The 14,520-nt window shown below is 33.3% G+C and overlaps 1 protein-coding gene across 2 annotated transcripts in view; it reads right to left on the bottom strand.

Moving 5' to 3' along the window:
- The window catches only part of KLHL4 (kelch like family member 4), a 166,743-nt gene that overhangs the window by 61,926 nt on the left and 90,297 nt on the right, over positions 1-14,520 (bottom strand). For both annotated transcript variants that reach the window (XM_010349357.3, XM_003938700.3), the window contains exons 2-3: positions 1,908-2,075; positions 1,393-1,529 (exon numbers count right to left, since the gene is read on the bottom strand). In XM_010349357.3, coding sequence (XP_010347659.1) covers positions 1,393-1,529; positions 1,908-2,075 — 305 coding nt within the window. The remainder of the gene's footprint in view (positions 1-1,392; positions 1,530-1,907; positions 2,076-14,520) is intronic.

Below are 14,520 nucleotides of genomic sequence, written 5' to 3'. Positions count from 1 at the left end.
TAAATATTATTAGATTCATACTTTCAAACTCTAGAATCCAGTGTTTTTAGTATATTCAGAAAAGTTTGCAAACTTTATAACTATCTAATTGCAGCACATTTTCATCACTCCCAAATGGAGCCCCATATCTATTAACATTCATTCCCAATTCCCTCCATATTCTTACAACCAATAATCTATCTTCTGCCTCTACAAATTTTATTTTGTATATTTAATGTAAATGGCATAATAAAATAAGCAATCTTTTTGTGATAGGATTCTTTTATCTGGCATGACATTTTCAATGTTCATCCATGTTGTAGTATCTATTACTAATCATTCATTTTTTATTGCCTATTAATATTCCACTGTGTTCATATACCATATTTGATTTACCCATTCCTCAGTTTGTAAACATTTAGAATGTTTCTATTCTTTAGTTATGAATAATGCTGATATGAACATTCATGTACACATTGCCATGGGGACATGTTTTTAATTCTTGGGTATATACTACCAATGGAATTTTGCTAAGTTATAAGGTAACTATTTTATTTAACTTTTGAGGGACTGTCATATGGATATATTTTTAAATGAATGGTTGCTGGTATCAAATTGTTATAGGATTGAGATTTGTTGGATACATTTAAAATGCAAAAGTAACAGTGTTTTTTAAAAAGATATTATTTGGGGGATTATATACAAATATTTAAAATTACAACATATTTTAGACATTAATAGGAAAATGTAAGGAAAGCACATCTTTTTTCAAGATTAATTTACAAAGAGTGCAAGCAAAAATGTTTGAAAATGACTCTGTTGGAGAAAGTCAAGGGGTAAGCTTTTAGTCTTAAGAAGAACCTAATTACACATAATCAAATAAAAGTATTTTAATACTAAGGGACCTTGAAAATGAAATAATGATTGTGGAATAAAGTCAAAATAATTTTTAGTCCCCAAACTCATTGTTACCTTTATTTACAGTTTGAATAGTTATGAAAATTATTCTGAATGAATAAAATGACTAAATCTCTACTGTAGCATTGGAAGATTCCACTCCCACTCTTCTTTTTACAAACAAGAATGTGCTCATACCATTCCAGAGTTGTTCTTGTATGTTTGTGTTAGTCGTCTGTTTCCATGGTTAAGGCATCTTCTACATATTGTATACCTCTTATTATTTTATATTATTGAGTTTATATTCTGACTATGCCTTTTTACTACTTTAGGAAATTTATTTAGCTGGTCTGTTCTTCCGTTTCCTCACCTGTAGAGTAGTAGTAGTAGTATAGCTGCTACTGAGGAAACTGAAGAATAGTAGTAGCAGTAATAATAATAACTATTACTACTACTACTAAAATGTGTGTTATGTAATGTAGGGTCATTAAGCGTTAATGTGTATTAAGCACTTACCTGTGTAAGCATACTGCACCAAGGAATTAAGTGCATTTGGATCTACTCCTTCCATCCTAACCTCTTCTTGTTTGGCTTCAAGCACATCATTAGTAAACATTGCAGCAAAATAATCAGACACTGCACTGAGAACCAACCTGGAAACAGAGTTGCAGGAATTTAAATGAGTCAATAATTTCACTGAAAAGCACGACATGGATTCAGCAATTTTGCAACACTAGTGAGTCTGTTTTCTGCATAAAATCTTTACAGTTCAGTTAAGCATCGTGAAGTTAGGAAGTCCAAATAAACTGATCTTGTTTAGAGGGTGTGTTTGTGCTGTACTTTCCATCACCAATCTTTTCTAAGTTTGGCTCTTCTAAACAAAAGACAGAGAAGTGGAACATATGGGCTAATACTTTTCCAGTATAGGAAAATAAATATTTTAACAAATATTCCAATTTATGATCAATGTACTTACTTTTATTTCTAATTGCCCTACTCGAAAACCGTTCTGTATACCTAAAAATACTTGCCTATGGGCTGGGATTCGGAGGTGTCCTGCAATTAGTAGCACATCACACAGTTGTTTCTCTTTCAAGTAGTTCTCCATTTTACGAAGAGTCTGCTCTGCATGGTTTATAACATGGAACTGCTCCTCAGATCTCGTGGCATTCATTTCTTCAGAGTGTTGTGTATCTAATCTGAAAAGGGAGTAAAGATGAGAATATGGTTTATCATATAATTTTGTAAAAATTTTATTTTTTCTATAATGAGAGTACAAACATCTAGTGGAAATTTAGGCATATCAATTTCTAAAGGAAATATGTTGGATTAAAGTAAAATTAAAATTTGTTTTCCAACCTTTTTTTTCCAAGTTTTTATTGAGATGTAATTCATATACCATAAAGTTCACCCTTTTAAAATGTACATTTTAGTGGCTTTTAGTATAGTTACAAAATTGTGCCATCATCATCATTATCTAATTTTGAAATATTTTATCACCCTGACAAAAATCCCCAAGCCCATTAGCAGTTACTTTCAATTCTTCCTCCCCAGCTTCTGGCAATCACTAAAATATTGCTGCCTCTGTAGATTTGCCTATCCTAGATACTCTTGCCCTTCCAGACAAACTAAGCCATAGTGATGATTCTGTCCCTCCTCTTCTGTCAAGAGTCCTTTGCACTCTTCTAGTATGAACTATTTCTATATTGAAAGTACTATTTCTAGATTTTTTTTTTCTTGAGATGGAGTCTCACTCTGTTGCCAGACTGAAGTGGAATAGCAAGATCTCCATTCACTGCAGCCTTTGCCACCTGGGTTCCAGCGATTCTCCTGCTTTAGTCTACCAGGTAGCTGGGATTACAGGCATGTGCCACCACACCTGACTAATTTTTGTATTTTTAGTAGAGATGGGGTTTCACCATGTTGGCCAGGCTGGTCTTGAACTTCTGATCTCAGGTGATCCACCCGTGTCAGCCTCTCAAAGTGCTAGGATTATAGGCATGACCACCATACCCAGCCAGTTGTTTTTCTTTTGAGACAAAGTCTCTATCAGTCACCCAGGCTGGAGGGCAGTGGCATGATTTTGGCTCACTGCAACCTCCATCTCCTGGGTTCAAGTGATTCTCCTGCCTCAGCCTCCCGAGTAGCTGAAATTACAGGTGTGCGCCACCCCTCACACCTGGCTATTATTTTATTTTATTTTATTTTTTGGTAGATATGGGGTTTTACCATGTTGGCCAGGCTGGTCTCAAACTCATGACCTCAAGGCGTCCACCCACTGTGGCCTCCCAAAGTACTGGGATTACAGGTGTGAGCCACTGTGTCTGGCAATGCCTACTATATTGGGACTTGGTAATACATTTGTCGAGCACCTACTGCATGCCAGGCATTGTGCTATGTTCTAGGAATACAATCTCTACTTCAAGATAATTTAATACTCAATACAACCCTACAAGTTTTATATTATTACAGTATTTAACTATAATGACTACCTAACCTTACATTAAAGTGAAGTTTGCTGGTTAATATTTATATCTGAAATGAAACCAGAACTATGTACAATTCACAAACAGGTCTAGTGATAGTTATGTATAATCATAAAAAAAATGTCAAAACACTACCTACATTCTTTGATTTATATGGATATTATAATTATGTCAATTGGCAACAAACGGTTAGACGTGAATCAAAATACTTTAAAAAAAATGATTATGTCCTCAAGCTTCTCCCTGGGGTACTACTTACACATCAGAAACATTCCTCCAAGAATTTCAAGCCCAAGAATTTCATAGCATTCTTTACAATATCAATCCCATTTAGAAACTGTACATATTTCCACCTTTTATTTCTTAATATTTAGGCAAATGTGATGGCTTTTGCATTTACAATAATAAAAGCAAACAACCTGTATTTTCAACATTACACAATGGTGGAATTCAAATGTCAACACAAATATATATAGGCTTACAATTAGTAGGAGATGAAAAATTGAATGGTTGCATGAATGCACTTAAATATTTTGCTTGTTACATTTCTTGCATCCAGGCATCATTTTCTAACCCCCTCGTTAGGACTAGTTTTAGATCTCCTTAATTCCAATTCAGTCTGTGCTTATTTTAAGACAATTGGTCCAAGGTGATATTACTTCCTCTGTCTAATTCAATTACATTATCCCTCTTTAAATCTTCAGTCATAATATTGTACTGATAAGAAGGGATCATGGTATGAATAGCTCAAAAATTGCCTGCTACCTCCCTTCAGATGCACTCTTGTTTACTTGTTCTGGAAAGGAACAATTCCTTGCACCGCAGACTGAAAAGCATTTAGGTTGAACTTAACTCAAATTACTCTAATCATTTCTCTTTTCATGATGATTTAGTTCACATGAATTGAGTCAAACATTCAATGTTAAATTATTTTAGCTATCCTCATGTAACTGCACCATACATTAGTGTGGAACTTATTCTGAATATATGTATATGTTTGAGAAGTTTTGGCTAGGAAAAAATTTTACTCAGAATTTTCTTCATCTTAATTTGGTTAAGGACAAAAAATGTGTCTTCAATTACCTGCTAATTTAAGATGTTTTTATAGTAAATATATTAGATATTTATGTATGTCTTGGGCATTATCGAAGCAGAATGTAAAAAAAAAAAAAAAGCAAGAAAACCGCCACCACCATTACCAACAAACTGGTCTATCGATAACTTATCTGATCATAGTAAGTTCCCAGAGATCATAAATTACAGTTCTCTTGCCTACATTTTAGACACTATGATGCCAGATCACATGTTATAATGGAAATCACTTCATTAGAGAATGTTCATCACTTTTCTTTATTATGGGCTAAGTACGAGATTGTGACTTGGGAGGCAGCATGGTGGAATGAAAAGAGCCTATTATATGAAGTCATAATGCCTGTATTTAGTTTCAGCCCTTGCTACTTACTGGATGAGTGATCTTGGGAGAGTCATCTTATCTTTCTAAGCATTAATTTTCTAATTTTCTGCTACAAACTGGGGATGAACATAATATTAGTATTAAAAGCAATAATGCTTATACCACAGTGATTTCAGAGGAGTAAATGAAAAACTTGCCATGAAAATTCTATGTACAAGTGTTAGGTCTTATGTAAGTTAAACTACCAACATGTAGTTATTTTAACAGTATATTTTTAGAAATTGTCTTGAACTGTTATTTCTTTAATATACTTCAATTTTAGAGCAATTATAGAATTATTTATATCAGCATTCAACTCACAGATACTTCTTTTATAGTTTGGTTTATAATCTGTAATACTACCTTATTCATTTTGCTGTTTACATTGAGATATGTTTCTTCTATTTCCAGATGTTGAGGGTTTTTTTTTTTTTAATGAAAGGGTGTTGAATTTTATCAGATAATTTTTCAGCATCAATTGAAGTGATCATATGGTTTTTGTTTTTCATTGTTAATATGATGTATCACATTAATTAATATGCATATATTCAACCATACTTGCATCACTGAGATAAACTTTACTTGGTCATTATAAATAATCTTTTTAATATGTTGCTGAAATTGGTTTGCTAGGATTTTGTTGAGGATTTCTGCATCACTATTCATTAGTAATATAGGCCTGTAATATTCTTGTTTGATTTGGCTTTGTCTCGTTTTGGTATCAGGATAATTCTGGCCTCATAGAATGAGGTTGGAAGTATTCTCCCCTCTATTTTTCAGAATAATTAGAGTAGAATCAGTGTTAACACTTTTTAAGATTTGTGGTAGAATTCAGGAGTGAAGCCATCAGGTCTCAGGATTTTACTTGCTGGGTGAATTTTCATTACAGCTTCAATCTAATTATTATTATTGGACTACACACATTTTGGATTTCTTCATCATTCAATCTTGATAGGTTGTATATGTCTAGGAATTTATCCATTTCTTTTAAGTTTTCTAATTTATTGGCATACAGTTGCTTTCATCTTTATTAATTCTCTTCTACTAATTTTTGGTTTGCTTTGCTTTGCTTTTTTACATTTTTTAAGATGCAATATTAGGTTGTTTATTTGAATTTTTTTTTTTCTTTTTGATGTAGGCACTTATAACTATAAACTTCCCTCTTAGCACTGCTTTTGCTGTATGTCATCAGTTTGGTTGTATTGTTTCCATTATCATTTGTTTCAAGAAAATTTTCAATTTCCTTCTTAATTACTTCATTTACCCACTTATCATTCTGGAGAATACTGAAGAAAGTCCATGTGATTTTATAGTTTCCAAAATTATTCTTGTTATTGATTTCTAGTTTTACTCCATTGTGGTCAGAGAAGATGCTTGATTTTGTATCAATTTTTTAAAATGCTTTTTCTCTTTTTTTTTTTTTTAATTTTACTTTAAATTCCAGGATACACATGCAGAATCTGCAGGTTTGTTACATAGGCATATGTGTGCACTGGTGGTTTGCTGCACCTATCAACCTGTCACAGGTTTTAAGTCCCACATGCATTATCTATTTGTCTTGATGCCCTCCCTCCCCTCGCCCTGCCCCCAAACAGGCTCCAGTGTGTGTTGTTTAAAGGCTTGTTTTGTGATATAACTACTGTCTATGCTTAAGAATGATTTATGTTCTAAAGACATAAATATTCTCTACCTGTTTGATGAGTTGTTTTATAAATATCTATTAAATTTTATTTTATCTATAATTCAGATAAATTCTGATGGTTCTTTGTTGATTTTCTATCAGAAAGATATTTTCAATGCTGAAAGTAGAGTGCTGAAGCCTAAAGCTATTATTGTATTGGTGTCTATCTCTCTATATAGCTCTTGTAATATTTGCTTTATGAATCTGGGTGGTCCACTGTTGGGTGCATATACATTTAAAGTTGTTATGTCCTCTTGCTGAATTGACATCTTTTTCTTTATAGAGAGACATTCTTTGTCTCTTCATATAGTTTTTGTTTTGAAAACTATTTTGTCTGATATAAGTATAAAAATTCCTCTTCTTTTTTAGTTTATATTGACATAGAACATATTTTTTAATCCCTTTATTTTCAGTCTATGTGTGTCTTTACAGGTGAAGTGTGTTTCTTGTAGGCAACAGATTATTGGGTCTTGTTATTTTTTTCTAGTCAGCTACTCTGTGTCTTTCCATCAGAGGGTTTAGGCTATTTACATTCAGTGTTACTAATGATAAGGACTTATTCTTGCCGTTTTGATATTTATTTTCTGGTAGACTTGTAGGCTTCTCTTCCTTCTTTCCTTTCTTACTGTCTTCCTGTTGCTCCTGAAGGTAATTTTTACTGGTGGTATGATTTCATTTCTTTCTTTGTAATTTTTGTGTTTCTGTTATATATGTATTTTTGATTTGAGGTTACCTCAAGGTTTTAAAATAATATATTATAATTCACTAAGTAGATAAGGACTTAACACTTTGTTCCATTATTAACAAACAAGCAAAAAATAAACTAATAAAAACTCTGTACTTTAATTTTATCTCTCACCACTTATTAAGTTTTTGTTTCTATTTGTATATTATTGTATTGTCTATGTCTTAAAAGTTGTAATTATTATTTTGACTCATTATTTGTTTGGTCTTTCTATGTAAGATAAGAGTAGTTTTCACACCACAATTACAGTGTTATAATATTCTGTGTTTTCCCCTATACTTACTATTCACAGTGAATTCTGTAACCTCAGATAATGTCTTATTGCCCATTAATATCTTTTCCAGTTGATTTAAAAAAAACCCTTTAGCATTTCTTGTAGGATACATCTACTGTCAATGAAATCCCTCAGCTTTTGTTTGTCTGAGAAACTATTTCTTCATGTTGGAAAGACATTTTCTCAGCAAGTCCAGAAATGCTGTTTAGGTGCCAAGGACTGGAGTCAAAAATCCCTATATGTCTACCTGATGATCTATTGTACTGTGGCTAAGCTGACACTGAAACCACAAGGTGCCGTATTTCTCCCTCTTCCCTCCCCTTTCCACAGTCATGTGAGCCTCACCCGTGGCCACTACCACCACAGGCCCAGAGTGAGTACTGCCAAGTTACTACCAATGTTCACTTCATGCTTTTCACTCAGCTTCAGGTAAATTCTGCTTATACTGGGATTCACCCTTCACAGCAGTGGGCTCCTTTCTGGCCCGTGGCAGGTCCGGAAATTCCATCCAAGAGCCAAGGCCTGGAATCTAGGACCCCAGTAGTCCACTTGGGGATCCACCCTCCTGTAGGTGAGCTGGTACATATGGTCCAATACAAAGGGCTCTTTACTTTCCCTCCATTTTTCTTAAGCTGAAAGGAGTCTCTCCCATAGCCACCTCAGGTGAGAATGTGTTGAGTCTTGCCTGAAGCCAGCTAAGTATAAGTGTCTCAGTCAAGGCCTATGGTATATTACCTGCATAATGCTTCTGGTTGTTCGGGGACCAAGGGCTGTTTAGTCAGAAGGTGATAGATTTTACCAGGACTAAGTTCTTTCCTTTAAGGCAGCAGGTTCCCTTCTGGCACAGGGTGTCTACAAATGTCATCCAGAAGCTAGTGCCTAATAAGGTTGCCTTTATGACTCTGACTGGTACCCTATACTACAGTGGCTGAGCTGGTATCACAGATGCCAAGTCCAAGCCTTCTTGCTCATCTTTAAGTGGAAGATAGGAAAACCTTTTAGAGTTGTGAACTGTGTGGCCTGGGTTTGTGGGAGAGGTGGCACAAGCACTCCCTTATCTGCCAAAGTTGGTGTCTTAGTAAGTCTCATGCCTCCCAAGTCAACTAGCTCTGAGCCCAGTTCAACACTACGACTCAGCTAGAAGTTGCACAAAAGGTGGCACTCTACCCTCTCTCTTGCTCCCTCTCTTGCCATGTGTCATGCATGTCCTTCCTTCAGCTTCTGCCATGAGTAAAAGCTGCCAAAGGCTTCACTGGAAGTCTTGCAGATGCTAGTGTCCTGCTTATACAGCCTGAAGCTCCATGAGCCAAATAAACCTCTTTTCTTTACCAAGGATCAGATATTCCTTTATAGAAATGCAAAATGGACTAATAAAATCCTAGTAAAGATAATTCCTAGGAAAATGTCCTTCAGAAGGAAAACCGCAGTGCATGGTTGAAAGAACTGCAGCAGTCCACTGTGGCTAAAGCAGAACTAGTGAAAGGAAGAGAATGGTGAGGTCAGAGAGCTGGTGAGACACCAGGTCATATGGTGACATTGGAAATTGGCATTTTTAGCAGAAGTAGCATGATGTGATTTAAGTCTTTAAAATACCCTGGCCCTTATGAGGCAAAGGTGGAAATGGAAAGAATAATCACAAATGTATTGTAGTAATGAAGGTGATAGAAGGGGTGGTATTGATAAAAGTAGTTAGGAGTTGTCAAATTCTGAATAAATTTTAAAAGTAGAACCAAATAGATTTTATGATGGATTAGGTAAAGAATGGTAAAGAAAGAAATCAAAGATGATTGCTAGGTTTGACATCAGCAACTGCCTTTGATTGTTGGCCTAAATGGTAAAGATGGTTATTGAGATAGGAAAGGACAGGCTTAGTAATCATATGTGTGTTAGGATATATCAATTGGTGATACCTTTTATAATTTAGAGAGATATATTGAGGAGAATGTCAGATATGTGAATCTGGTATTAAGGGGAACAACTGACATGTAAATTGGGCCATTGCCAACAATGGAATTTAAGGCTGTGGGACTAAAGGATATCACCCCAAACAATGCATGTTTTTGGAAAAATGTTTGAGGCCACCTCTGCTGACTTCTACATTTAAATATTATAAAAATAAGAACCAGGAGAAACTTTTGGAAGTTTAGAATAAGAGATGAAGGTGAAGAAGAGCTGTTTTATGAGAGTCAAAGGGTAAACTGACTAGGAAACTACATTAGGACTATGTAGCATTACAGGTCCAGTTGATTTTTGTGGTCATATTTAAAATTAGACTATCAATATAGTTCTTATTAGATACAGGTACAAAATATGTGGCAAGCTAAACTTAATCAAGTTTTTTTTTTTTTTTTTTTCCAGAAAAGCATAAAGGAAGAAGAGAAATTAAGGGCATATGCAGGTGATTCTGATTATGCTACATGAAGTGTAAACTGGGTAAGTAGGGAAATGAGGACATTAGGTATGTGTGAAGGTTAGTGGGTTGGCAGACCCAATAAGGCTAAGATAATTTTGAAGGAATGAACTGAAAGGGTAAGAGAAAGTGACAAGATAGTGACTGCTTGAAATCAATGCTATGGAATATATGTCATTATTGATAATAACAAAATGATGGAGTGTGACCACAAGATTTGAGAGCCGAGCTAGGGTGAAACATGATATTACTGGAGGTAAAGTAACTGAGAAGCCAGGCTATTCTGTTTTATCTGTACAGATGTTGAGATTGCCAAGAATAAAAGAGATGTTACAGATCAGGAAATATATATGGTAGGCCAGAAACTAAAATTCTCAAGAAATGAAGAGGAATATTACATAAATTGCATAAACAGTTTATTGATCTCTAGGATCTATAATATCCACGAGGATTTAAGAACTGTTTTATGTAAGTCCTCAGATATGGCTTCAAAATATTGCCATTATTTGCCAACTAAGCCAAGAGTGTTATTTCTTACTTTCAGAAGCATCTGTTATCTAAACTTTTAATTTTTTGCTTTACATGTATTAGCTTGTATTTATTTCTTTATATTTCTGTCCAAATGTAGCCTCTTCAAAGTAAGGAAAATAGTTTCTACATTTTTAGTATTAATAATGCTGATAAACAATCGACTTTCAAAAGATATTTGTTAAATTAATCAAGACCTGTGCCTTTTATTGATGAAAGACTTTTTTACTGCTTTAATTTTCTCACTCATTGTTTGTCTGTCTAGAGCTTCTATTTATTCATAATTTAATCTTGACAGGTTGCATGTGCCGAGGAATTTATCCATTTTTTATCTTCTCAAATTTGTTGGCTTATACTCGTTTATAGTACTCTTTTATACTTTTTTATGTATTTCTGTGGTACCAGATGTAATGTCTTCCTTTCATCTCTGATTTTATTTCCATATTTTCTCTTTTCTTTAGTCTAGCTAATGATTTTATTTTTTTCAAATGACCAACTCTTCATTTCATTGATATTTTGAATATTTTTAGTCTGTATTTTGTTTATTTCTACTATTAGCTTTATCATTTTTTTCTTCTACCAATTTTAGGCTTGACTTGTTCACTGCTGAATTCTACCAAACATTTAAGTAACAGCTAATACCAATCATCCTCAAATTACTCCGGAACATAGAAAAAGAGAGAGAGAGAGAAAAAAAAAAAACACACTTCACTTCAAAATTCATTTCACATACCAGCATTACCCTGATTACAAAACCAGACAAGAATACAAGAACAAAATCGACAAGTTTCTTAAACATAGATGGAAAAATTCTCAATAATATACAAGCAAACCAAATTCAACAGCACATTCAAAACATCACCTACTATGAAAAAATGGGATTAATCCCAGGGATGCAAGGAGAGTTTACCATATGCAAATTAATTAATTTGATACACCATATTAATAAAACAAAAATCATATGATCATCTTAATAGACACAGAAAAAGCATTTGATAAGGCTTAACAAGTCTTCATGATTAAAGAAACTCTAAAAAATTAGACATCGACTGTATGTGCCTCAACACAATAAAGGCCGTATTATTACAAACCCAAAGATAACAAACAAATTAGTGAATTGGCAAAAATTAAAAGCTTTTTATCTAAGATTAGGAATAAGGCATAGATGGCCACTTTTAGCACTTTGCTTCACATAGCACTGGAAGACCTAGCCAGAGCAATTAGGCAAAAGAGAAAAAAGGAAAGGCATTCAAATTGGAAAGGAGAAGCCAAATTGTATCTATTTGCAGATGGCATTATCTTCCATATAGAAAACTCTAAAGACTACACCAAAATATGTTAAATGTAATAAATAAATATAGTAAAGTCATGGTATACAAATTCAACATACAAAAATCAGTAGTGTATCTACATGCTAATAGCAAGTTATCTGAGAAAGAAATCAAGAAAGCAATTCCATTTAAAATACCTATAAAAATAGGATACCTAGAAATAGCCTTAACCAATACAAACTATGAAACAGTAATAAAAAAAAAAAAATCAGAGACACAAACAAATGGAAAAATATCCAATGTTAATAGATTGAAAGAACTAATTTTCTCAAATGGCCACACTACCTAATGCAATCTACAGAGTTAATGCAATACCAATGAAAATATCAATGACATTCCTCACAGAAATAGAAAAAATAAATCCTGAAACTCAAATGGAACCACAAAAGATCTTAAAGAGCCAAAGGAATCCTGAGGAAAAAAAAAAGTTGGAGCCATGATGGTACCTAACTTCAAAGTATACTACAAGACTATAGTATGGTATTGGTACTAAAACAGATACAAGGAAAAATGGAACAGAACACAGAGCCCATAAAGAAATTCCCACATCTATAGTCAAGTGATTTTCAATAAAGTTGCAACAACACACACTGGGAAAAAGTTTCTTCAATAAATGGTGTTGGGTAAACTGGATATCCAGCTGCAGGAAAATGAGATTAGAATCCTGCCTCTCACCATATACAAAAATCAACTCAAAATAGATTAAAACATGCATATAAAATCCAAAAGCATTAAAATACTAGAAGAGAATCTAGTGGAAATGCTTTGTGACATCGGGATGGGCAAGGAGTGTTTAAATTAGAAACCTCAAAAGCACAGGCAACAAAAACAAAAATAAACAAATTGAATTACATCAAACTGAAAAGCTTTTTTATAATAAAGGAAACAACAAAATGAAAAGATAATGTTCAAATGGTGAGAAAATATTTCCAAGCAATACAACTGACAAGGGGTTAATATCTAGAATATATAAAGAATTTAAACAACTCAACAACAACAACAACAAAAAACTAATTAAAAATGGTCAAAATAATTGGTATATCACAAAAATGGATATATAAATGGCCAACTGGTATATAAAAATGCTTAATATCACTAATTATCAGTGAAACACTAATCAAAACCAAACTGAGATACCATCTCACTCTAGTTGGAATAACTGTTACAAAAAATAAAAATGAAAAAAAAGTGTTGGTGAGTTTGTTGAGAAAAGTGAACACATTGTTGGCAAGACTGAAAATTAGTATAGCTACTATGGAAAATAGCATGTAGATTCCTCAAAAAAAACACAAATAGAAATATCATATGAATACCTATGTGATTGATAGATACTATAGAATCTACCAGTCCCACTACTGGGTATATATGCTAAGAAAATAAAATCAGTATGTCAAAAAAAAAAAAAATAGCTGCACTTCCCTAATCATTGTTACACTAGTTAGAGCAGACAAGATATGGAATAAATTCAAGTGTCCAACAATGAATGAATTAATAAAGAAAATGTAGTATATATTCACAATTAAATAACATTCAGCCACAGGAAGTATTAAAATCCTGCCACTTATGAAATAAGGATGGACCTAGAAAATATTATGTTAAACAAAATGTCAAACACTGAAAGACAAATACCACATGATCTCACTAATATGTGGAATTAAGAAACAAAAGAGTTGATATAATAGAAGCAGGGAGAAGAACGGTAGTTACTAAAGACTGGGAAAGGCCGTGGAAAAGGAGGGTGGAAAGAGGGTGGTCAAAAGGTACAATGTAACAATTTGATTGGAGAAATGAATTCTGATATTTTGTTGCACAGTAAAGGGACTGTGGTTAACTGTAAGGTATTTTATATTAGAAGATAGTTGGAAGAGAAGCTTTTGAATGCTCTCAGCACAAAGAAATAAGGTGATACATATGATAAATATCATGATTTGATCATTATGCAACATATATATTTACTTAAACATCAAATTGTACTTCGTAAACATACAATTATGATGTGTAAATTTTTTTAAACAAAAATAAATTTTGTTGTTTGATGGTAAAAAAAAAAAAAACTAGTATATAGATTAGGACAAATTCTGCTTAATTATTAAATCCCTCTTTTCTCCTAATTGTATTACATGGCACCAGTAAAAATACTTACAACTGTGGCAGAATTTTATTCGGTATTCATCAACATTTCTGTAGGTAAAAATATGCTAGCTAAAACTGTGGTGTAATTCTACAAAATCTTCCATTTTACAGTGAGTTTCAAACCCATAATTTAACTCTTCTGTATTCTTTAAGAATTTTGATGTTATGCTTGCCTCCCAAGTTCTTATATACTTATTTTTTTGAAATAACTAATATGTCATATCTTTAACGAAAATTCAGTTAAAATGCTAAGATTCATATATTGTCCTTCACTGTTTTGTATGCAGAGGTAGTCTCAATGAAATTATTATTGTTGCTACTGTTTGTTTGTCTCTTGGAGTTCCCCTTCTGCCCTGTAATTTCCTGCTCCTCCAGCCTCTTGAACCTCATCTTACAGAAACTATCTTGACTACTAACTCCCAATTCTAAAATATGCCCATTCCTTATGATTTAAAAGACAATTTTAATAATAAAGTGTGAGATTTTCTTCACATGTATGTAAGAATTTTAAGTTTCAGAACACCTTACATATTCTTATGATACTAAAAGGGTATTTGCCTAGAAATCTAGAAGCAAGGTACATACTGTGCCAAATGAGGTAAC

Source organism: Saimiri boliviensis, chromosome X (genome assembly GCF_048565385.1).
Source record: "Saimiri boliviensis isolate mSaiBol1 chromosome X, mSaiBol1.pri, whole genome shotgun sequence".
Lineage (NCBI taxonomy): Eukaryota > Metazoa > Chordata > Mammalia > Primates > Cebidae > Saimiri > Saimiri boliviensis.
Note: the sequence above shows the minus strand (reverse complement) of the source record. Positions and strands in the feature narration are given on the sequence as shown.